This window comes from Podarcis gaigeae (assembly GCF_964106915.1).
Source record: "Podarcis gaigeae genome assembly, chromosome: 2".
NCBI lineage: Eukaryota > Metazoa > Chordata > Lepidosauria > Squamata > Lacertidae > Podarcis > Podarcis gaigeae.
Window position 1 is genome coordinate 70,774,038 of NC_139679.1, and position 25,892 is coordinate 70,799,929.

Sequence of the window (25,892 nt, forward strand, 5' to 3'; positions counted from 1 at the left end):
CAGCCACTGGGGGGCCAGCTAAAAGTAGTAAAGGTTTCAGTGTCATTTTTTAGTACATGGCAAAACAGAGTGATTGACTGACCAAGCTATATGCGACACAACTTTACATCTGAGGTTGTGGTAGAACATTTGAAAAGCGCAGACTCCAGTGAGCCTTTTCCTTTTTTACACTTTCACCAATTATCCATTAAATATATATGCTAAAAACATTTTAAGAAGAATGGCAAGGCCACTGAGAACGCATGTACATTTTAACTTTCTTGGATGTCAGAAAATTGTAAAACAAAAGAAAATAGGGTTATCTTTTAAACTGGTATCTTATTCGTTGTAGTGCTTTGTTTATTAAGGGGGTTTAAAAAAGACTCACTAGAACAGTGGGATGTGTCTTAAATACTGGAAACGGAAGAACAAGCCAGTTTAAGATAATTTGATTTAATTACATGATCTAAACTACAAGAGGTATTCAATCTCAATTCTGATGGAAACGCTGAGGGGATTGGGTGAGAAAGATGGAGTTTTGCTTGCTTTCTGGAAGGAAGCAGGGGTGCAAAAACACCTTGAGTGCCCCTTTCCAGGGCCTTTGCGGAGAGGGCCACCTGATAAGCATGGGGTAGCTGCTGCCTGAGACACCGATGAGAGCTGTTGGCAGAGGCCCAGACTGGTGTTTCCTCCACATCCTCAGCCCGGTCCTGAACAAAACCCCAAGGATTTTAGGGATTCGCGATGGATAACTCCGTCAAATCGAACAGCACCTGCAAGAGAGCCCCCCGCCCACACCAATATCCATTGTCTACTTCTATGGCGGGGGGAGCCTTTCGGTTATTTCCCGGCCTTGCCCTTTAACGGTTTATTATAACAAACCTGGAGGCTCTTCTTGCACACGAATATTTGAAATACGCAACTGGCTGGCTGGGGCCTGAGGCTGCCTATTCCAGTTGCGGCGTTGCAAACCAAGCAGGCGGGCTGCCACCTGAACCCCGTTTCCCCGAGAGTAAGCCGCACTGAACTCAACAGGACTTACTTCTGAGGAGGCGTGGGAAGGACTGCGCTGCAAGCCCTCTAAAGCGCTGGTCCAGAGACGAGCGCTATTGCGGGGCTGGCTCTGCCTTCTAGGGCGGGGAGCGTGTCGCTTGACGCGGGGCCTGGCGGAGGCGCCGGACCTGCTGCTCTGCCACGGAGAGATGACGCGAAGGCCCAGCAGCAGCAGCAACCGCCGCACTGACAACAAGCCCACCGCCATGCGCCCGCTGCTCTTTTTCCCTCCGACAGGCGCCGCTGGCTCCTCCCCTTTAAGGAGCCGGGGCGGGGCCGCGCTTGCTGCAGGAACCTGCCCTTTAACAGCGCTCTCTCCTTTCCTCGCTGGTGCCGCTGCCGAAAGCCAGCTCGCCAGTCCCCGCCGGCCCCCGGAGGAGCCTTGGCCTCGCCATGGTGTCTTGGATCATCTCCCGGCTGGTGGTGTAAGCGCGCGGCGACGGCGGCGGCAGGAGGAGGGGGACGACGACGACGGGGAGGCCCTCCTCGCCCGTTGCTAGGCAACGGGAAGAAGATGGGGACGGGGGTCGTCTGGACGGGCGGCTCTCCGGAATTCCACCCCGCCCGGTGGTGCCCGCTGCGCCCAGCCCTTTTCTCGGCTCCTCCACTCCTCTGGCTCTCGGGGGCTCCTGAGGTGGACGCCCCCCCCCCGGCCCCTGCTGCTACCCCGCCCAGCTTAGCCCTGACCCTGACAGGTGACAAGAGCGAGCCCAGGGGCGTCGCCTGGACACCGCGGGGCTAACCCCCCCCCCCGCTTATTAAGCTGCTGTCCGTTTAACGGCCTCTGGGCGCCACCACCTGAGGGCTGCAGGTAGGGCGCCCAGCGCCTCTGACGCTCTGCCAGCCTTGCAGCGGCTGCGCTAGGCCTTCTCTGCGCTGGCAGCGGAAGGGGGGAAGAGGGTGGATGGGCGGGCTAGCAGGGACCGGGGCTTCTCCGGCCTGGAGCCGACTCTAAGCTGAATGAATAATCTCATGAGGTTTTTCTTCTTCCTTTCTCTTTTCTGATTAAATAATAATAACAACAACCTCTTGTTCCAGGCTGGTTTTCGGCACCTTGTACCCAGCATACTCCTCTTACAAAGCTGTGAAGACGAAAAATGTGAAGGAATATGTAAGTGTGAGGCAATGAACCATACGCTTGGTTTAACATCAACCCTTACTGTAGCTTGTCTCCTGGTGGTGTGAAGATACTAGCGACATAGCTTGTTCAAGCAGGAAATTGGAATTGTACTGCAAAACGATGCTACAGTCCATGTCACCCTGTTACACAACACTGAATAGTTCATCTGAGCATTTTCTTCCTTATTTGAGTAAATAATGGTGGAATAGAGCTGAAATACCCATTGTGCTCAGTTTCGGTTTTAAAATTACATTATAGACCCATTTAAGCACCAAGTGACAGAAACTTCAAATGTGAAAATTCCTGAGGTGTCTTCACAATTGACTTAAATACTTTTTTTAGCACCTACATATCCGTGATGTCACTTCACCACAGCTCCAACTAATTTGCATTACCTCTTTGCTTTATTCTGCAGTAAAGGTTACAGCTAGTGCAGCCCACTTGCCTAGTCTGTAGCATGTGCTTCATAAATGGCAAAATCCACTTTCTGTTTGGGTTTTAGTCAATTTAAATCAGATGGTTGCACATTTTTGCACATTACAAACTATGCTTCTATCACTTGCGTGTTTGCACAAAGTGTGAAAAGTGTCATTTTAGTGCCATTTGTGAAAATGCAAGTGTTTCTTATTGCCACTTTCTATTTGCTGCAGTTTCCCTGACATTGCTATCTATAATACTGTGGCATTTTCAAGAGTAATACTAAGAATTCTTCTTAGTATGAGATGTGCTTCTTCGGAAAGTTGTTGTAAAACTGAAAGCAGCAAAGAGGCATTTTAAATCCAGAATAGATTATTTGTTTTTAAAACGTAGGCCCTTCCTTTTAAAATGTGGGACCAAAGACCATCCTTACCCATTACTTGTGAAAATCCTACCATAATGAATTTAGGATACAGTGCAGCTCAAGCAAAATGATGTACATATGTATAGTTGTTAAATGGGCAAGATATATATAGTTGAAAATAATTCAAGAGGGAGTGAATTTAGTCCAAGGGGCAATGCTGCTTCATTTACTTATTTACCACATTTTGTTGCTCTGTGATTCAATTATGAAATGAAGAAAATTTCTTTTTTAACTTCTATGACTTTGTTACTAAAGTTCAGTTGTGGGGAAATTAACATATTGATTGCATTTGAAAATGCATACTAGGAATGCTTCTGAAGCAGTTTAAGAAAGAAAACCCCTCTTTGGTTTGTGTTCTAGTTTTGCAGAATATTTGAGTTAGATGGCTTTTTAAAGCATTAGACAAATTCCTGAAGGAAAATAATTCTGTGGCTATTAGCAAATGTACTGTGGTAGGGGCCGAGCAGTCTTCAGCCCCCCAGTTTTTCAAGAAGGGGGCTGGGCTCCCCCCAAATCCAGTGGCCTGCTCTGCCACCTCCACCCCACCTATGTCGTGAAACCCTGCTGATGTCATGTGGGGATGAGGAGGCTGAGCGGGGAGCCTGGCGGCCCCACTCTGCCTCCTCCTCCCTGACCAATGTTGTGCAGGGAGGAGGAGGCCAACCACATTCCCCATTCCCCACCCGGCACACAAGCGACGGCATCACAGTGAGCGGGACACGTCACATGCCATGTAACATGATGCCTCACATGATGCACCTCCGCAATGTGGGGGGCAAGTGAGTGCCCTTGGCTGCTAGCCATGATAACTAAATGGAACATTCATGTGTCTGAATATCAGTTGCTTAGAATCAAATGACATAGAAGGACTATTGCCTTCATGCGCTGTTTGTGGGTCTTCCAGTAGCACCTGGCAGAACATTGTTAGAAATGGGGTACTAGACTAGAATGGAGACTGTCGGATCCAGCAACTTATGTTTGCTCCACCACTTTGGCAAAAAAGGGAGGTTTAACATAAGCCTTCTGTTTCAGAGATCCATGGTGAGATTCTTCAGCAGAGATCTCACTATTAATTGTTTTAATGTAGCAGATATTACAGAATCCCATAGTGAGCATAGCATATAGGCTTTGTAACCTTTCTCTACTTCTTACAGCCCCTTGCTTGCCTGCCTCCAGGGAGTGTGCCGAGCAAGCGCCAGCCAAACAGTCATTCAGCAAGAGGGCCCGGGACACGGCAGCAAGGCCAGCCTGGGCTCTGGGGCCCAGAAACCCCAGCGGGGCTTTTATTAGTTAGGGAGGGCAAAAGTTGAACATACATGTGGTAGGCCTCACTCCTCCAAGATTTCGTCCCACATCCATGGATTGCAGATGTATCCAAAATAACTGGAGGTGTGAAAGGTACATCTGGCTCTGCCCTTATTATGATACCCAATTTGGAATGGATGTGAGTAGTTTTTTTCTGTGAAGTGTTCAGTGAACGGATCACAGTGAAATAGTTGAGTGGTCCTCCCCCGCCTTTAAGGCCAAACATTGATCACTAGAAGAGTTTCATTGGACAACTGAGTAGATTCAATGGTGGCAGAAAAGTCTGACTTATTTGCTGCCATCACCACCAGGGTGATGAAAGTGAGCTCTAGCCTGTGTGATCACATTTGTCATGAGTCTCCCGCTATTGTCATTCCAGTTGTTGCCCATGTTGTTTTATTGCCTTAAGTTTCCCAGACCCATTAGGGAGAAAATTTGGCTCTCTGCTGCGTTCCATGATTCATGCACAGTGATGACCTGCAAATACAAGTTCAGGGATTCGAACAGCCTTGGTCCCAAATAAATAATTTTTGTTGTAACTATTATTATAAGTTGGCAGCCCTTCCCCAACCGCTACTAAATCCCAGTCTCCCTTGCTCACCCCTATTCAAGGTTGCATGGTCAGTTATTGAGGGGCTACACGGAGAGCAGATAATCTTGACCATTGTCCTGCATGAGTTGTATGTACCCTAAAATACCCCATCACTTCTGTGTAGCTGTGCACTGAAAGGCAAATCTGTTAACAGCAAGCAAGCTGTTTTTTTACTTTGTCTGCCATTACTGATCATTTTGTTGAGGAACCCCTGATAATATGAGGAATGCTGAGGAATACAATTCGAAGGAAAGTACTTTAAAATAGCAGCTATACTTGGATTTGGTGTCTCTGGCATTAGTTGGTATTAGCTGAAAATACATGTTAGTGTCAGTGGGAAAAGGCTCTTTGGATATCCTCAAGCTTTAGTAAGAATAAAAAAAGAGCATCAAAAAATATTTTTCAAAAGATTAGTAATAGGGATGCCAAATGTCTGGGCTTTCCTGGACACATCTGGGAATTGCTCAGAAAAAATGGCATCCAGGCATATTTTTGCTAAATTGGCAAAATGTCAAGGAAAACCAGGATGTATGGTAAATTTGGGCTGTTTTTATTTTTTTAAATGTTCCTATAAAAGGCTCAACAACTCCATCTGGATTTTCACTTTGGGGAATATGGCATGGGCAACCCTAATTAATAAAGGGTAGACGGTATGAAATCTAAAAAGAAATATTGTTCATAACCATAATACAGAGTGAAGTGGCTAAAATTGGACACTTTCAGATTTCATCGTAGTATAGAAGTGTGAGTCACCCAGGTATTTGGAAGGAATTGCAAGTTCAAAGTTACTGTTTAAGAACAAGCTGCTTTTCAGGAGCTTTTGTTGTTGAAAGCCAACACCAATTTCAGTGGCAATATTTTTTTACATAATGCCTTGTAGTTAAGGAACAGCAGGGGGAGCCAGCTTCTTTTTCTAGTGTGGAACAGGCTTGTTAAATTGTTCAGACAGATGAGGGCATAACCTTGGCTGCCAAAATATTCGTAACAGTATTAAACTTTACTGTAGCAAAATTGACATGCTGTTCTAAAGGTCAACTCCTCCTTTTTGGTGTGGGGATACATTGCATTGTTTATACTATTATCCTTGTAATCTGCTTTGATATTGGTAGTCCATCTTATAATTAGGTTGTTCTGGTCACCCCCAACTTTTTTTTGCTGAGAATTGTTGATTTGTGGGTAGCAACATTATTTACTCATAAAATGTATCTCTCAGTTTCCTGTGTTGTCTCTCATCCTGGAAATGGTTAAGACTTCCTAGTGAAGATCAGACTTGTGCACAGCACAACCAAAGCAGGAGAACAAGGGATAGGAAAATCAGACATGAAAGACTGGCCAGGTCACACATTGTGGTAAACTATAGTTAATAATTTACCATGAACATGCCAAGCAGGGCTGTTTTGCTCCTCCTGGCACATTATACAAACCATTATATTTAGATGAGTCTTTAATCATGGTTTGTTCTATTCTATTAAACCATGATCAGTAAGCCATGAACAAACCTTAGTTGCAAACTGTGGCCCGTTGGAGTTAAACAAAGCACAATGTATGTGTCAGACACAATGGAAAGCTAGGAGTTGTTGTTTGTTTGTTGCTTGCGTGAGTCAAGAAGAGTGAAGTAGGAGTAATACAATTCTGCATGATAAGTCATCACCATGATGTGCAAACAAGGTCTCTATTCTCAAGCACCAGTTGTAAATAGGATGTGCAAGGTTTTAATTCCTTTGTGAGGTTAGCGCAATCTGGTAAAGAGGGATGGTTGTTCAGAATCTGTTACAACTGCCCAGGTTCCTTGATGGTGTCAGTGCAGATGTTAGAGGAGAAATGTGCATTACACTGTGAACAGGACCGTTGAACTATATATATCTTAGATCTGCACAAATTGTTCACGAAAGTGCAAAAATTCCAGGTCATTTGAATTAACGAGAAGGCTGTACACATGGCCAAGTAATAATAAGACTTAAGTGTGGTGAAAAGCTATAGGTGTCTGAAAATTATTGGCGGGCAAACCTTAAAGCAGAATTTCTGTTTTTGGAACTTACCTTGATGTCTCTGCTACTAGACACTGTTGAAAAGAGAGACCAACTGTTTGAAACCCAGAATTGCTGACATTTGGACATGGGTATAATTATAATGAACTGCTTCAAAATGACAAGATTTGGCATGAGTCAGGAATTTGTTTTAAGTAGGTTGCAGCTTTCAACTGATATGTAATGGTGCTGGCTGTCTTGCAGGTCAAATGGATGATGTATTGGATTGTGTTTGCTTTCTTCACCACAGCAGAGACACTCACAGACATCATTCTCTCTTGGTAAGTACCCTGCCACACTTAGGAAGTAAGCGGGGGGTGGGGGGACTACTGGATACTTCAATTCTTTTTCAGTTATCCATCTAGAATTGGTTGCTGTGAGGCAATTTGGTAAAATATTCAGCTTCCCTGTAGTTATCCTGTTCTTGAGAAAAACAAACATAGTGTTGTTCAGGTTTATTATTTGAATGTTCTGTAGTAAACCATATACACAATGACTGAAAGTTGTGTTGTTGGCAAAAATGTGTAGTTGTTTTGCTTGTCCTCCCAACCTAGAAAAAAAAGATATAGGGTCTTCTAGAGCAGGGGTCAGCAACCTAAGGCCCATGGGCTGGTAGCAGCCCACGAGGCTTGTCTAACCAGCCCATGGCGACCCCTGCCGCCCTCCGCCTTAACAGCGTGGTGCAGCGCAGGGACCGACTTCTGGGTTGATGGCGCATGCGCATGGGAGCTCCTCCGACCTGGATGTGCACCGGAAATAGCGTGTGCGCACTCGTGTGGGATGGAGAAGTGCCTGTGTGCATGCACCCACACTATTTCCGGCGCACTTCCGGGTCGGGAGAGCACCGGAAATAGCGTGTGTGCACAGGCACTCCTCTGACCCAGAAGAGCGTGCGTGCACACATGCTCCGGCCCATCCTCTGATTAAGGTTGCCAACCTCTGTTCTAGAGAGCAAAAAATGAATGAAGAATGGGATTCTAGTTTTATGAATCTGATTTGTGGAGTGTGAGGGAGAGAAGCTGAAACCTAATGGAAACTATAGGGATAGTTGTAGAGTAATCTTTGAATATTGTGATTCTAGTTCTGATTAAATGTTAGGTTCTGACACTATTGCATGTCTTGTGCTTTGCTAACAAATTTCCAAAGATTTGTTCTCAACAATGTAAATCCCTGTTAGGCAAACATTGAGCTGTATTGTGCTGACTTACTTGTCCTGACTAGAACTGAGGACAGAGATGATGTCCTAATCCTGCAGTATCTGTGTTCAAAACTCCTAGCTGCCACTTTGTCCAGAAGTCTAAAATGAAGGGGGTAATTCCTGGGTTGAAAACACCAGTCATTCCCAGGCAGAGGGCCAGTCCTGATGGAACATCCCAATGTTACTCTCTTCCCAATGACTCTCTTCACAAATACTTGAGTCGTGCAACTGCTGGGACATAACTCTGTTTGCAGGGTTGAGGATAACTTTGGATATGGACTTATTAAGGCTATGGCGAAAACTTAGACTTCAAGAAGATACATCCCGTAAAGGGTATGTGTGGCTTGTTAAAAAGCTGGCCTTGTCATGTTGATTCTGTTCCATCTGTAGCTTCTCTCTTCTTCCTTCTGCTTATCTCATCTTTGCTGCTCTCTGGACTGTCAGTCTTTGTTCATCTCTAACCTGAGCTTGATTCTAGCTTTTCCATTTCTCTCAGGTTTCCCTTTTATTTCGAGCTGAAAATCGCATTTGTGATCTGGCTGCTCTCTCCTTACACCAAGGGCTCCAGCGTGCTCTACAGGAAGTTTGTTCACCCAACGCTCTCCAATAAGGAGAAGGTACTTCCTTCAGATTGCCCTACATATAAATCCTGCAAGTTTAGTGACATGAGATCATGATAGATTGCAGAAAAGATACTGGTATTAGCTCTGTCTGTGCTTGATATTAATCATGCTTATGCCTGCTCATAATAGTGTGGCAACTGCTGCTTTTACAGAGCAATAGTGAATTCCTAGTTTGTAACCTGATGAGAATTTGTTAGCTCTAAGCTGAATAACGTAACTTTAGAATAGAGTTCTTGGCTCCTAACTGTGAGCCAAAGGGCCATGCATGGAGAGTTTGAGGGACTCTTTGGAACAACATTTGTTGCAGGGCAGGGGGCTATAACCAGAAGAGAAACTACAAACTTTTTCTGTGTGTGCAGAACTGCAGTCCATTCATGCATGAGGCAGTTTGGATTCTGGCCAATGTTTTCAGCATTTGCTGCTGTATTAATTGATCCTTTATTAATTTTTGGGACCTTTACTCTTTGTAGTATACACTGCGATTAGTGGTAGATGCATAATTACTTTCCTTAATCTCATGTAGTTCTAGCACAGGGCGAAGTATAGACATTGTCATTCATTTAGTTTGAGCCTGCAGATAAGGCGTGACAGTCTCCATCCACTTGCAAGTGCCTTATGCATTTTTACCTTAGGACAGAATTTGTTTGAGTAATATTTCAGCCTTCTGGGAGTAGCATTCACTGGAATATTGAATGTACTTCCTTTCAACCACTATATGTTAGTGCTGGGCAACACGTTGGGAAACTCAGAGCACTTGCTATATGATGTGTTTTCTAATATGTAATGTTTTCCTGGATTTCTGGATTTTATAGTTGGCTTCATGATGTTGGTGCAAGAGGGAGTTAGGATTTCAGGCAGAAGTGTTTCGAGATTCTGAAAAATTATGGATACATGATCATAATGCTAAAAAAGAAGAATGTACTGCACAAGGAAACAAGTTCCATATACAGCTTTAAATCACATGAACTATATTTAATCCTTTCTCTGCTAATCCCTCAGTGTTGCAAAAGAGAGCTAGGCAGTCCCTAGGAATTAACAGGCCAAAGGCTGGCTGGCTCTGTCTGAGGACTGCTTCTTACCATACTTTTTATATTAGTATATTTGCCTTGTGTCAGTTATGATAGCACATGTATGTTTAAATGATGACTGTTATTCACAAAATAAACAAGTCTGATAATTGTGAAATGATTAAGCTAATTCTCCCTGTATTTGATAGGGATCCTATGGATCCATGTAAGGCAAAGGTATACTAACACAAATAATTCTCCCAGTCTGTATTTCTTGAAAAGCACTGTACACCTCTATGTTTTTGGGGAGGGGGCACAAAGCATTGTATTCAATCACAATGTCTTTATGCATACATTTAGTTAAGCTTCCTCTAGCACTGACTGACTTCTCAGACTGGTGCTGCTTTTTCATGCTGCTTCACATTCCTTCTTGAAATTCAGACTTCTATATTTCTAAAGAGATCCAGAGCATGAGCATAGCAGGATTTCAAAGTTTTATATGTTTAACTAAATGTTAAATCTGTTCCAAGCATAGGACTGACTAGGACAGTCAGTATCAGACATTGGAAAATGTGGATATGGTGAATTTCCCACTAAATAACACTAGTTTGCACCCATAGAAGAGCCTGCTGGATCAGGCCAATGGGCCATCTAGTCTAGCATCCTGTTCTCATAGTGACCAACAAGATGTCTGTGGGAAACTGAAGCAGGGGCTGAAGAAAAGAACACTCGCCTCTTAGAGTTTCCAGCAACTTGATGTTAGAAGCATTACTGCCTCCTAACTGTGGAGGCATAGCATAGCCATCATGGCTGGTAGAGATTAACTTTATCCTCCATAAATTTAAAAGCCACTCAACTTGGTAGCCATCACTGCCTGCAGTGGAAGCGAGTTACATGGTTTCACTAGGCACTGTGTGAATTAGTACTTTCTTTTATCTGTCCTGAATCTTCCAACATTCAGCTTCACTGGATATGAGTTCTAGTGTTATGAAAGAGGAGGGAAACTTTTCTCTAGCCACTTTCTCTATGGCATGCATAACTTTAAATTTCTATTGTGTCACCTCTTTCTTGCCTTTTCTCGAAACTAAAAAGTTCCAAAAAACTGCAACCTTTGTTTCTCTTTCCCCTTGATCATCCACCTGCTGGAGTCAACAATGACTTTTGCACTTGGCTTGCTAGGTCATCATAGTTGTGATACAGAATGCAAAATCAAGAAAGGATTCAATTGCTGAGTGTGGAATACCACAAGTGGATATTTTTGTCATGTGTGCCTGAAGTGTGGGAGGTCTTCTAGTAGAAGAGATTTAAGAAAATTGACCCCAGGAAGTAGCTTTCTTTCTGTGGCAAAGTTTTGGTATATGTGTAATTTGTTTTCTCCTTGATGCTGCTAATGTTGAGAAACTGAAATTGGCACAGTGCTGAATTTGGCACAATGAAACACAATACAACAATTACATGAGCCTTGATGTTCATTTCTCATTTAAGAACCAAGGGTACATGCTTCCCATTTTTCTCCTGGGGATCAGATTTCACAATAGCAGGACACAGGGTTGTTGTTGTTTTGCTGTGAAGAACCTGTGTCTCTTCTCTTGAGTAGCTAATCATTCAAGTTCTCACTGGATACTAGTATGCTGTTGTGTTCTAAAAAAAAAAAGGAGTATGAGCCAAAAGGTCATGGTATACTGCATTGGCCTGAACATAAGCCACACTTTCCCCCCAAATTCCAACAGTGAAAAGTTAAAGTGCGGCTTATTTTCGTGACCTCAGGCTGCCAGCAAAGCAGTGTGGCTCCCCCCAGGAAGCGGCCCAGGTATTGTCCCCCCCCCCATTTTAAAGGTGTGGCTTATTTGTGGGTGCGGCTTATATTCAGGCCAATACAGTATCTGTATTCTGATAAATAGGAGAGGTCACACTCTCAATACTTCTAACAAACTGATGAGGGTCTTGATTCCACCCAGTCTTGGAAGAGATCCCCCCACTGTTGTTAAAACTAAGAATAATGGTCCTGAAATTTCTCTTATAGTTAATTGGTTAATCTTTCATAAAATTTGGCTATTTTAGGATCATACTAGACATGACAAGTGCAGCTATTTTTGCTTATTGACCTGCTAGCTATGTTTATGCCTACAGGTGAACAGTGAGTTCCAAAGTCCATACAATTCAATTGTTTCTGTAGATAGAGTGATTTGATAGCAGCCACCTTTAACAATAACTAGTCCATGCATTTAGAGTCTATCAGGGCTACATTCTCTCCAGGTTGGATAGACAAAACATTCTCTCCATTTCAATAGACTAAAATGCAAATCAATCAGTGACAAAAATTTTCACCAGACTCATAATCCAGATGAGTTTAGCCCAGCCTTTGATGTGTGTAGGTCATTGAACCAGTGATGTAAGAATTTTTTCCTGTGTGTTTTTTGGAATGACAGTGGAGGAAAAATTTCCACTTCATAAGGTGATTAATATCAGTGAATAGTATTAGACAGACTTAGAAGTTTCCAAGTTTTTTAGCTTTGTTTACTAAATGCATATAAAATAAACATGGTAAATTAGATAAATTTTCTGTATGTCCTAGAAAATTTCCAGTGCAAACAAAGTTTTCTATTGCTAATTACCCAAAATTGCATAGGAAATTTTCCAAAAAGCTTTCCAGAAAAAATCCAGAAATGTCCTATTTAACATTTACTGGAAGTCAACATATTGACATTGATGTTGACATTGAAGCCAACATTTACTGTTATGTCATGATACTTTAAAACTGACCTTTAGAATTATGCTTCATTGCTGCCAGAACTAGTTTGTGAAATTCCTCTCTTCTGTTCCATAAAGACAAGTTACTGCTTGATCTTAGTCTTACTTCCATGTGAATAATTGTTTAAGCATGTTTTTCTTCCCCTCTTACTTGGGTTGCCTGTGTTAAGATGTGATGGGTACTTCTAAGTACATTATTCTCAAAATGAGAGGTGTTGGTTTTTCTGTTACCATGTCCTGCTGAACTATTTTTGTACTCTGTAATCTAGTGTATTGCTAATTAGTGTTGCTGCATTTGTTCTGTTGTGTGTATAGGCATTGATGATCCATAGCTGATTCTTTTTCTCATTCCACCATGCAAGCTATCAATGGATAGTTTATAACCTCTGGAAAGATTTACTTAGTCATTAGAGAAAGTTTGAAAGGATTTATAATTAACAAAAGTAAAACATTGTGATGACTTTGAGAACTTCTGTTCTGTTTTGTTGTTCAAACCCTATGGACTTGGACCTTCTTGCGTTATACCTAGTTGGACTATAAGTCCATCTAGCCAAGTATTGTGTACACTGACTAGCAGCCCTCGCTAGGGTTTCAGACAGGCAACATTCCCAGCCCTTCCTGGAGGTACTGAGAATTACGGTAAACCCTAAGCAATTCAGTATTCAAAGCAGATGCTCTACTACTGAGCTTCAGCCCTTCCCCAAAAAACTTCCTCTTAAAAGCTTTTGTGTGAGTATGTATCATTCTTGAGGGCTATAGCTATGCAAATAATTTTTTAATGTGGCCTTTCCCACCAATTAAATCCTAGGAAATCGATGAGTATATCAGCCAGGCCCGTGACAAGAGTTATGAAACTATGATGCGAGTTGGCAAGCGAGGATTAAATTTGGCAGCCAATGCAGCAGTTACTGCAGCTGCAAAGGTAACTCCTTATATACCTATGTGCCATATCAACCCTGTTCCCTTCTGTTGGACTTTTGGTGTCATAACTCTATCCCACTTCCCCACCTCCATGCTGTCTGCTAAGTTGTTCTTTCAAGTACAGCTTGCCATCTGATTGGATTTTATTCTGATCCTGATCTGATTTTAGGATGTGTTTTAAATGATTGCCTGATTTTATGTTAATGTGTTATATATTTAATGTTAGCTGCTCTGAGCCCGGTTTTGGCTGGGAAGGGGGGGTATAAATAATAATAATTATTATTATTATTATTATTATTATTATTACTATTGCCTGACCCAAGCTGTGTCCCTCTCATCTAACTGCTGTCGAGTGTTCTTTTCCATTGGAAGCTGTTCTAGTATGTCCTCTGATGTGTTCTGAATGGTTCAACTCATGTGCATAGTTACAACTAGAAATTATATCTTAAAGGGCCAAGGAGTTTTATCTGAAAAACTACGGAGTTTCAGCATGCAGGACTTGACTTTGATTCGGGATGATGACACTGTGCATTTACGGAGCCCTGAGCCACGAATGCGTACTTCTGCTACTGGTCATCTTGAAACTGTTGATGATTCAGGTTAACAGCAATCTATTCATATTATTTAATGAGGGCAGATGTCTAAGAGTTGTGGGCTTGGGGCAAATATTGAAGTGTCTAACTTCAGTGGTAGTTAGCTGTGTTTATGTTTTGAACTTGGAGTGCATGCACACCTATATTTCATGCAGTACTCACAATTGCAATGGACATGCTGCTTAAAGAAAGAATTCACATTTTCCCAGCAGCAAGATATTATAGTTTGGGCCACGCTACTCATGACAGCAGCAGGCCCGTATTTTTAAATGCGGGTATTTTCCAGTAATATATAAAGCAAGGCATGGAAGCATAAAAGGAGGTTTCTGTGTTCACATACACAAAACAACTTCTTTTATCTTTATCTTCTATACCTCTCTGTAATTTTCATTCAGCCAGTGATCCTAGCTAGAAGATAGAGTGGGGGAGGGGAGAAGATGTGTGCAAAGGAAGGGTTTGATCTCCTCTGCACCTGGGCACCCCTTCTTCACTTTACACTGCACACCACCAATCCACACTGGTCTGGATTGGGGGAGGAACCAAACTCCTGTTACTTTTGTTAAAGGGGGGGGGGCTGAAGCCCAATAAAGTGATTCAAAGAGTCATTTAAAGACGCCGAGTCTTTTGTCACCTTGACAGTTTGATTCTCCACAACTTTCCGTAGACATCTGAAGGCTCCCCTTTTTGGGAAGTTTTTAATGTCTGATGTTTCACTGTGTTCTGTTATATTCTGTTGGAAGATGCCCACAGTGGCTGGGTCAACCCAGTCAGATGGGTGGGGCACAAGTGTGTGTGTGTGTGTAATAAATTATTAGTCGCCTTAGTATTAGTATTATTTATTTTCTCCTTTCCTTCAAGAACCTTGGCATCAGAGATCGCATTTTCATTTCTGCTCCTCCTCCATATTAAAAAATAAGGGGCACCTCTGTTTTTGGTTTTCTCCTCAGGTGCATCCTGTTATTCCTCATCAGAAGAGATGACTCTGTCTCAAAGACATAATGGGGCCCAGTCTGATGCCAGAACAGACCCATCAGATGACGATACAGGAGACAAAGTTCCCAAACGGACCCAGAGTCTTAAAGCTCCTAAAAAAGTGACAAAGACTGAGGTGAGCTGGATGTAATTGTTTGGAAAGCTTGCAGCTGGATCGTGCCTCATGTACAACTTGTGTGCTTCAGCCTGGCACATAATCCTTTTTAATAGCTGCCCCTCCCTTGCAAGTGTGCTTTGCTTGCCTGCCAGATATCTTTCTCTACATTTTGAAGTATTGGACACGATTCAACTAATGGGTCCCATCAGCAGAAGCCTGCACAAGAACTTCAGCTTGTACAAAAGGGCTTTCTCCCCTGCATCCCCCAAAATTGGCTCGGAGGGGATCAGGAGAACACCCAGAACTGCTCACGGGAAGGAAAGAGGGATCATTCTGTTTGTCAGGCTGAAATGTTTGCAGTAACAGAACAATCAGAAGAGTGTGATGTTGAATTCCTCCTGTTGTTTCACATTCCTATTCTGTCAATAATTTAAATGCCGCTATAGTAAGAATTTAAGGCATTACTAAGGGCTGAAAGTAGATGTGATGGCAGTAGCAACTTGTTTGTTCATTTGCACCTTTGCTCTGCCAAGCAGAGAGTGGATAGTGTCTCATTTTTAACATTTTTAAATGAGAATGTGCATGACCAGCTGAATACTTCTTCATTCATTTGCTTACCTTCCCGTGCTCTATTGTCCCCACTCCCCTCTTGCAGTACTGGAAGTTGGCTGAGCTTTGAGAAAGGGTTTGGGGTGTTGGAACATGGGAAGGAAAGGCAGAGGAGGGGAGATTCAACTTCCTTCTCTTATGTACTCCCTTTTGATGTTAAAGTTGGATTCCCCTGCTTCATTTGTGAATGCATAGGCACATGAATGAATAAACATGAATGTGCTACTGCCACATCTTATTTGGCACTCAGGATGCATCCAGTTTTATGAGTTTTTGCATGATCTGCTGCTGACATTAGGGGCACAGCCTGCAGACATTCCATCAGCTGTTTTTGTTTGGGCTCCACTTCTTGATTTTTCCAGTGCCGAAATATATTATTTAGTATGGTTTTATGTTGCAAACAAGTGGCTCAAATAAGATTTTCTGTGTGCGCAGTTTATGCACATGTCCACACATCCAGTTTTTAATCTTAGATTTTTCGTAGGAATTCCACTGTATCAGGTCCACACCACACCTTGAAGAAATGTTTCCATGCTGTGGTTTTCTGGCCTCTCCCTTCAATAATTGCTCCCTTGTCCTTCAGTAACCTTTTCTGCTCTGGGTATATGCACAACTATATGGGGATATAAATTTTCATTTTGTTTGTAAAAATCAAAATTAAATTTTTATTTTTAGGGGGGAAGGCCCAACCAAAAATGCACTAATGAGCTTCCATATATATTTCACATTAAGAGGGAATTTGGATTAAATGTCAAAAAGCATAGGCTGGCATTTTGATGACAACAGTCTCCTGTGGACTGTGCAAAAATGCTTGTGTGCATGGACAGCACCAGTTTCACAATAAACCTTTTTCTGGAAGCACCCCTTTTTAAAGAGCTAAAAAGTTTCACATATTTGACATTAACTGAAATTTGGTGGTGGCCGCATGCAGCACATCAGGTCATTTAGTGTAGAGTGCTTTAGCTGTCCTGGTCCCCAGCTAGATTACAGCTGATGATATATCATTGGGTGACAGGAATTGGCTGTGGCTGGCTTTCTTCGTGAAGTTTTGGGTTTTATCTGAACCAAAGGTTTCCTACACATCTGGACATGCCTTCAAGAGTAGCTGAAATGATACTGGTTATTCAGTTTGATTGTTCAGGTTCTGTTTCTGGAAATAGTTTTGAAGGAGCTGGTAAAGAGCCAGGAAATGGCTGTGTAGGAGAATAACCTATTTTATTTGAGTGCCCTCTGCTGACTGCTTTATAGGTTTGTTTTTATTTTTTTGTTATCTTCTGTTAGTGCTACTGTACTGGAAGTTTTTCTTATTCTGAGGTTACTAATTGAATTGATTCATTAATAGAATTACAGAAGTAAGAGGGCTTAAAATTGGATAGCAATCAGTTCCTTTTGTTCTGGAAGCAGAAGCTCAGTGAATGATCTGAGGTCTCAGCAAAAATGTCATCAAAGCTCTTTCTTTTTTTAAACTCCTTGTCCTGCAACTAGTTTCATGTTATTTCTCTCCTCTCTTGCTTTCCAGCCCCCACAAAAGACTGTCAAAGCCCGTCCCAAGAAGAAAGTTACAGGTTCCAGTGCTGCTGGCGAGTCAGCCTAAGGACACCCCAGCCTGTCTGTCCTAGGGCTCTTCAGACACTTTGATGAGCACTCTCCAAGGAAAGGGAGCTGAGATCATGTACATAACAGCTACTGCTTTGTAGAGCTCATTCCAAGGCAAGAGGGTGACTGAAATTTGGCACACAGATTAGAGGATGGCCATCCTCAGGAATTATTTACACTTCATCTCTGTGATGGAGAGAATGCTAATCTGTCTGTACATAGCCTGTTGTTTTGGGATTCCCTCTCTGTGCGTAACCCTAATAGGGAAACTCTTTGCTGGAACAACACTTCAATTAGGGTTAGAGCCATTTTTGACAGAGAGGCTGGAAGAAAAAAAAAATCAAGACGGGTGCCACTGAAATTCTAATTGGAGGTGGGGAGCTCCCCAATAATAATTCAGCATTTCACTGGTTGTCATGCTGTAGCTGCTGTGGGGAATTGTTAGGAAGTGCCTGGAGCAAAGTGACTGGTACTGAGGGAAAGTGTTATCTAAACTCATTTGGGCAGAAACAAGAGACAAAAGTGTAGGTTTGCTTGGTGCTTTGCTACATGGGCAACTGCTTGCCTGTGGGATTGGGTAAAGTGGTATTTTTTTGCAGGGAGTCTGCAGATGTTTGGGAGAGGGGTGGAAGGTGAGAATGCAAGCGGCTGGCTTCTTTACCACTATCTGGTGCCTATTTCTAAGCAGCCTCTTTTGCTTGGTTGGAAGAGTTTTAACTCTGCTCATGGTAGATGTTGCGATGGTAGAACTATTTGCATGGTTTTTTTCAAGTAGAATAAGGCTGGGAGGAAGGTGACGAAGCTAAGAGGACCACGGTTGGAGCAGGGGGTGTGAGGATGCCTTGGCACAAATCAGTCTCTCCAAAGAGTTGAAATCCTGAATAGCCACTGTCTAAGAACCAAACACTTTGGCCCCCTGCTTCAGAGTTGCCTTTATATTTTACAGGTCAGTCTGTTTTCTGTAAGAATTGTTTGGAAAAGGCATGTGTATGGAAGAAGCTGAAGGAAATATGGATGGTACCCTAAGTTTCTGCTGTGTTTTTAATTATGCTTTATTTGCACTGGCAATATAAGGTTGGAGCTCAAGCAGTGTAGCCTGATAAGTAGGCAAAAAGTAGCAACCCTTTTTGGAGCTTTTCTGGCGTTTTGTAATGAGGTAAGTAAGTGATGGGACATTCCTAAATGATTCCATGGGTGGATAAGGGATAACGTTACTTGGCTCTCAGGAACTACTCATTTCTGCCACCACTGACTTCCATCATTCCCTCTTAACTCTGCTTACATTTTGGAGGCAATATTATTTAGTGTTTGAGACTATCATGGAATTGTAGCATTGGAAGGGACCCTGAGGATCATCTAGCCCAACACCTTGCAGTGCAGGAATATGCAGCCGTCCCGTACAGAGATCAAACCTGCAACCTTGGCATTATTAGCACCACGCTCTAACCATCTAGCATTCTGTGAAAAACCGAATTCAGTTTTGTATCATGCTCCAATCAAATGGATAGATAAATAATGATAAACATTTCTGTTCCAGACAGTTTAACATATACAGATGACTGTCCTGATCTAGGACTATAGTGCAGGGATACTGAGACACATAGTATATAGATAAACCCTGCTGTTCTCTAACCTAGCCCTTTAATAAATTATCCAACTTCTGAATATGTGCCAAAGCCACTAGTCTTTTAAACAGTGGAGCAAATATATGAGATCTAACAGTGCTGGAAACAAATTTCAGTTACCCTTATCTACATAGGTTAATGGCAAATCGGGCTGATGTTGGGTATGCAACATGGCCACGCAGCTGCTTCACTATGCAGTTTAAATCCTGATTTTTCACTACAGGCTGACATGTACTGCTTCCTAAATAAGTTTTTTTAAGAAGCTAACCTCCATTGAGTTCTGTGAAGCTGCTTCCTAATCAGTGTACTTTAGGATTGCACTTTTAGGCACACTTTTTACTTTGTATAGTTTCAGAGCAGAGAAGGCTTATCATTAAGATTCCATAGTTGAAGAGACTCCCTTTATCGTCTTCCAAATCAGTTACAAACCTGCACTCGTGTGCTGTACTTCTCTTCTGGACACCTGATAGTTCAGCCTCTGCAAGTACAAAGAAAATGAATCACAACATTTTTGCCATTCTTTTTGGCAGCAGCTGTTTAGTGCCAAAAAATTGGCAAGCTATAATTACAAATTACATTTTGTAATTTGTCAAGGATGCAGACTCTAAATCTCAGATTAGGTTTTTACTATTTGGAAGGTACTTTGGTTTGCTGAGTGTGAGAATGTAGAAACATACTGCACTTTTTACCCAGCAGATCCCTCTCTCCTAGTACCATGCAATTAATCTTCAGTAGTTTTGTTTGAATCAAGTATGGGTTTACATGTGCAATGGCTGCACTTCCTTATGCTTGGAATATGTATGACTGGGGAAAGTGCATTTGAATGCTGGGCTGGCTGTAAGTGAGACATTTGTATTGCTGTAGTATATGAAGGGGAAAGCCTTTCTGTTTCACAGAGAAAGCAGTACTACTTTTATCAACTTGCTTGCTTTTATCAACTTGTGTTTCAGCAGCACACTGTGGTTGTTGCTTGTAGATACTGCCTTGTGTTTTTTACAGCACATTCATCAAACTCTTCCCAGCATCCTTTGTATGAGGCAGTACTTTTGCATAGAAGTTGATAAACTGGGATCAGGGTTAGCACTTCTCCTAGAAGTGTGCACAGTTTTTCAGCAGTGCTTCCAGTGAAGTATAAGGATGGGATGATGCTGAATAACTTGAGCCCATTCCCAGAGATGCTTAAGTCCTGAGGCAGTTTCTACCTTTTCATATTAGCCTGGTCTGCTTCTCAGTCCCCATCTTCTCACCACATCCTGTTGGGTCAGTTTTAATTGTAGTCCAATTGGGTGTTTTACTTTTATTATACTTATAAAAGTATTTCTAAACCACTGGCTCATAAGAAAATATCAGGATGGTGTGCAATGTGTAAGTATTCAAACAATCTAAAATACAGAACAAATGACCCTCACTGAATCAGATTAATCCTCTGAAAACAATTGTCATAAAAGAAACATTTTCAGCAGGCAACAAAATATCTAAATTGTTAGGCGTCTGGTTTTTGTTGGTTTGCTTTTGTGTAACACCATGTGGTCTTTTCATATTTGTGTCCCTTAATTATTTTAAATTTCCTATCAGTTTTATGTTTAAGAACATCATTATCCTGCAGCTGGGCTTCATATTCAGCTTGATGATCAAATATATTTGGGAACCTGCCAGAGGCCCAATAAACTTATTTTTGATGCATACTTCAGGCTGCAAAAATTGAGTCAGAGGTTAGATAGCTGGCAGGCCCTCGTATATGGCTGGTGGGCTGCATTTGGTCTGGTGGCCTATGCTGCACACACCTGTCATGGGACATAATATTCCACATGTTACCCTTCTCGGTTGTTCTTCATAGGAGAGTTTCTAAGATCTTGATCCATTTATTTACTGTTCTGTCAAATATGGGAGGAAACAGAGTGACTCAAGATACTTCACATGACTGCTTTTTCCCTGCTCCCTTTTTCTATACCATGTATTATTTTATACACCTCCGTAATATCTCCCCACTTTTTCTCCCTTTTTTTGAAACAAAAGCTCCAAATGCTGTAATATTTTCTCATATGGCAGTTTCTCTAGCCCCTTGATCATTTTAGTTGCTCTTTCCTGCACCTTTTTCAACTCCTATACTACAGTCCCAACAAAAATACCCCCCATTCAGCTGCTGTTTGGCATGGGAGGAAAGCTTCTATTGGCAGCAGTGAGAACTCCCCTCATATGCCAAATAGCTGTCCCCCCCCCCGGTGAGGGCAGGTATTGGAACTGCAGTGTGGAAGGAAAGGGTTAAACCTGCCCCCCATGCACCTGATCCTGACCAGTGGCTGCTATTTACAATCTTTGGAGCAGGAGATATGCAGGATGTTAAACCATGTGATTAACATTATGTGTAGCTGGCCCTTGGGTAGCCTGTTTAACAGTTCATGGGAGGAGGGGATGATAGAGCTCCTTGAATGGAGATTTTCCTCTCTATTGGCTGCTATTATTCTTAAGAGACTTTATCACAATAAGGCCATGATCCTATGTACACTTGCTTGGGACCACTAAACATCATAAGACTTATCTCTATGTAAACATTGTAGGGTTGTGCCATTAATGGCTCTGTGATGAAAGAGTCTGATATTGAGACTATCATAGGACAGATCACCATATAAATAACATGGTAATCTGAATTCTTTTCTTTAACCTCTCTTTACCTCTTATGTGCTAGGAAGTCCACGATGGAAGAATTCAGAACTTGTTTTTGGTCGGGTGCAAAATTGAATTGCCACTTAGTCAGTTTTGTGGGTTTTTTTTCTACAATCAAGCATTGTATAAATTTTAGGAAATAAATAAATAAACTTCATTTGTAGTACAGAAAACCTTGCGTTTAGGGTGTGGTAAGAATGTGCTCCTATTTCTGCATCCTTCCCACAGTCTGGCTTTGCTGTTGTGTTTTGGTTTGTAAGATTAGAAGAGTAACAGCAAGAGAACCCATGTAGCTAGCAGAAGGCTCTAATAATGCCGCTCTTCAGAGGCAGAATATAGCTGGAAAAGACTTTTATAATGAAATCTGGGCTCTTCCCCATTCCAGACAAGAATGTCTTTCAACATTGTGTAGCGCTGAAATATTTATTGTTTCTCCAGGAACTTGGGGGGGGGGGCTTTTGTTTTCCTTTTTTTGTGTTGTCATGTTGGACATGGTCTTTAGAACCTCTTTGGGATATTATCCTTGCACCAGAACAACAGCTGGTGTTATCCGATAGCCTTCTCTTCAACCAACATCCGTTGAAGTGCCAACTCCTATTGGTTGAACCCTTCTCTCTCAAATGTAAGCAAATACAAGCCTTGAAGTTTCACAGAGCCTTTCCATTGGGAGCAGCTTGCTTACTGACAAGTCACTCCTCTGCCACTGTTGTTACGTAGATCCAGTTCTTCAGCAGCAGCAGCAGCAGCAGCAGCAGCAGCAGCAGCAGCAGCAGCAGCAGTCTGTGTTTGCCTCCTTTTATCAGGATTCTTTTAATCTGAGCTAGCCTTAGTACTTGCATTCTCTGATTTCTGCTGTGTAAAGGGGACAGTGCTGCTGTCATTCTTTTGCAGACATTCACAGTGACTGATTCGAATTTGCATGGCAGGTCTGGAGGAGAACCAAGAAACGGAGACTCATTATGTTGAATGCCAGCCATTTCCCTTGTTTGTTGAACAGGCAGCAGTAGATGTGACAAGGTAGGACGCTATACCAGTGTATTCCCTTCTGCCTGCGAGAGGAACAGAGTCAGTCAGTAAGAAGTGGACAACAAGATTGGGTAAAGCAAACTTATTTAAAGGTCTTAATCCTGCTGCCCAGTCAGTCAGATCCTTGCCATCATAGTTCAGTTACAGCTGTCATTGGCAGCTCCAGTACCTCTTAGGCCACTGTGTCAAGTCTACAGTGAGTATACTGGCAGAGGGTAAACAATAGCTTTTCAGAGAACAGGAGGCAACATTTTGGAGTGACCATTGCCTGATCTCTGGTCAAACTAGTTTTGCAGACTTTGTAGCATTTCAAGTGGTCTAGGGGAAGTTGAAGCAACCTCTTAGCAGAAGAAACACTAAATATGCCCATTTTAATGTGACCTCTGTAGAAACAACGTTCATTATAAGGAAATGACACTCTTTCAGAGCCTCTTCTACCATTAGGCTAAGTGGGGATACTTCATCAGAAAGCAGATTTTGGGTGTCCTGAATTTGCAACTAATTTTTACTTCTAATTTATTATTGTATTTTGACTGCCAAGTAGAGGTGATTGTAGGATTTTGTGTCTCTGGTGAAAAAATAACTTGGTCAGCCTTGGGTACTGCACACTTTGTTTGGGTTGGAGAGTATCTGCTGTTCCACCTCAGGCAGCAAAATAGCTTGTGCTGAGAGAAAAAAATATTTTGTTCTTATAAAAAATAAATGTCCCCTTAGGAGTGAAATGGGCTAGAGCAGAAGATCGGGTCTAGTCAGCTTTACTCCTGCTTGGGCTTGTAGGGGACTGTAGGAAGCTGCCTCTGTCAGGAGTTAGACTCCAAATTTAATAAACAACTTTTCCCTTCTCAGCAGGGCTACCTTCCTCCCCACATGTTGTTTTGTGCTGTTGTCAAGCTGCCAGTGTTAGTAGCATTTAAAAAAAGGGGGGGAGACTGCTTGCATTGCTCCAGAGAAAGAATAATCCGTACACAGCAGCTGTCTATACACTGGTGGAAGGATGAAGAGTATCTTGACTTATGAACAAGGCAGGACAGGACAGGGTGCTGTTAAGCAAATGATTAGAGGAGGTCCTCCCACAGGATTTATGTGACTAAACTGAGAAAAGGAAAGGGGATTTCCAAGGAGATGGGATAATAGCCAGTTATTCTCAGGATCTGGTGAGACTCCAAGGATGAGTCAGCTACATGGACTAATAGAAACATATCGGTAGGCAGTCTGAGTGAAGCCATTTCCTTGTCTTATTGAGAGAGATGAGCCCAGCTGCTCACCCTCAACCTTATCATGTTTTGCAGTTTAATGGGAAATGAAAAGCTCCTCCACCATATTCTGTCTACCAAGGTATTACTTATGTATACTGACTATGCTAAGACTGCCTGTTGAGATCAGATAGATGTTCAGGAAACAATTCATCCTGGATGCTGCACCATTCTTGGACCCATCTTACTGGGAGCTGCTGTTTTCAGACTTGGATTGTCACCTGCATCTTTCATCTTGTAGTGAGCTCTTCACGGTACCGCTCTGTCCAGCACAAATTATTTTACTAGCCCTGGAAAGATTGCCCCATGATCTCTTGCTTACCTAGGAGTCCATGTTCTGTGTCACTGGAATTTATTCAGAAACATGCATCTCCCCACCACCACCTCATGAATAGAGGATGTTCACAATCAGGGGCACCTCTTAAGAAGGCACCTATGTACCTCAGCACCCCACCCCCAAAAAAAACTATTTCCTGCTGCCTTGCAGAAAAATCATTGATCTCCTATGGAGAGAACACACAGTTCTCTTTTATTGCTGGATATGAAGATGCTGTATTACAGAAAAAAACTTAGCCCTGCTCTGTTCCACCCTCTTATCCCTGTTCTCTTTTAAGTGGCAATCTTGTTACCTGGTTGAGCCATACCATATTGTAGCCATTGTGCAAATGCTCTGGAATCTGTGCTTACACTTCAGGCACCTGTATCAGATTCTAGGAGTCTGGGTGTCTTGTTACGTATCAGTGTAAGTATCCCAGAGCCTCTGTGTACATGCATTCATCAGTATTACTTTGTGAACCCTAAGTAGTATTTTATCTGGTTTTTTTCAGGCTCTTGGTGACTGGCAAAGGCTCCTGCTAGATGACCTTGTATAATTTTACTCTACCAGAGCAAATTGTTGTTATTCCTACTTGAGCCCTTTATAAAGTTGTGATCTAGTAAGAAGAGGTATCTAACATATATTTGGGAACAGATTGCATGGTTATTTGAGTGTTTTTACACTTTATGTACTAACTGAAATCATATCACATGAAAGGTTGAGGAGAGCAACACCAGTTGCATTAAAGGTTTGTTTGAAGGCCACGGAATGTACTTCAATCAATCAATTGGCCTCCAGCACAGCTTCTGCATCATTTCTCACTAGGTAGATCATGACTATATTCTGTGTCTCTTCCTGTTTTTTCACCCCAAGCAGGCCTTGAATTCTCTTCATTAGAATATTTGTCACTTCAGGATAATGGTGGTTGAATTTCCTCCTTCCTCAAAAGAGTATCGTAGCTGCAGAGAGGTTGCAGCCTGGGACCCAAGTATTGGGACCAGTGGGACCAAATGCAGTAGGATTCCAGAGGAGAAAAAGTTTACAGCAGCCACCTGAGACTGTGAAATTGACCTTTCCTGGAAATTCTCTGGCCTGAAAGAATGAACTTTGATGTTAGACCTTTGAGAATTACAGATATTTGAACAAGTGTTTGTAGCAAAGTCCAGTATCAAAGCTGCTACTGTTTTATTTGCAATGACAAACTGGAATCAGAAATAATATGGAATGTAGACAAATATATATTGGCCTCTTGTCTCTTTAATTTTTTAAGTGCAGTAAACACGAATCTTTCCCCGTTCTTGGAAGGGCTGTTCGTAACTTGCTTCCTTCCACCAATTATTGTATTGTATTGTGTTGTGCTTTCAGAATTTGGGCTCTTTCTTTCAGGAAGCTACTTCCACACGGGAAATATGCCAAAGACAAGTTGTTCAAAATGAGTAATCAACATTGATTTATGAATGTTTTTGCTCTTTTACACTGAAAATAGGGATATGTGAGGAGACCATCTTTCCCTGCCACTATTTTCTATTTTCTTTGAACAAAATTGTTCATGGGGCTTTCATAAAGATTCCAAGCAAGAGCTCTCTTTTCAAGACACTTTTCAAATTCTATAAATCATGTACTAATAATAAAAATCCAAAGCTTTACATAGAGTATGAATTTTATAACTTGTGAGCATTGCCATTGACTATTTTTATATGTCT

At 42.1% G+C, this 25,892-nt stretch overlaps 2 protein-coding genes across 11 annotated transcripts in view; one reads left to right on the forward strand and one right to left on the reverse strand.

Annotated features, from left to right (window-relative positions):
• Positions 1–25,892, reverse strand: part of CDC25C (cell division cycle 25C) — a 158,423-nt gene that overhangs the window by 103,835 nt on the left and 28,696 nt on the right. The gene's annotated exons all lie outside the window — the stretch shown is intronic.
• On the forward strand, positions 473–25,428 carry REEP2 (receptor accessory protein 2). Of its 10 annotated transcripts, none has more exons than XM_083726410.1 (9): positions 473–1,457; positions 2,071–2,143; positions 7,122–7,198; positions 13,305–13,418; positions 13,869–14,016; positions 14,958–15,118; positions 17,229–22,316; positions 22,356–22,691; positions 25,066–25,428. In XM_083726410.1, exons 1-7 carry the CDS (start codon positions 1,182–1,184, stop codon positions 17,301–17,303), a joined length of 924 nt encoding a protein of 307 aa, XP_083582536.1. In that variant the 5' UTR covers positions 473–1,181; the 3' UTR covers positions 17,304–22,316; positions 22,356–22,691; positions 25,066–25,428. The 10 variants fall into 10 exon arrangements, with proteins under 10 accessions (XP_083582536.1, XP_083582534.1, XP_083582535.1 ...); XM_083726408.1 differs by having other exon boundaries at positions 17,229–17,419; positions 18,252–22,316; positions 22,356–25,428; XM_083726409.1 differs by having other exon boundaries at positions 17,229–17,381; positions 18,252–22,316; positions 22,356–25,428.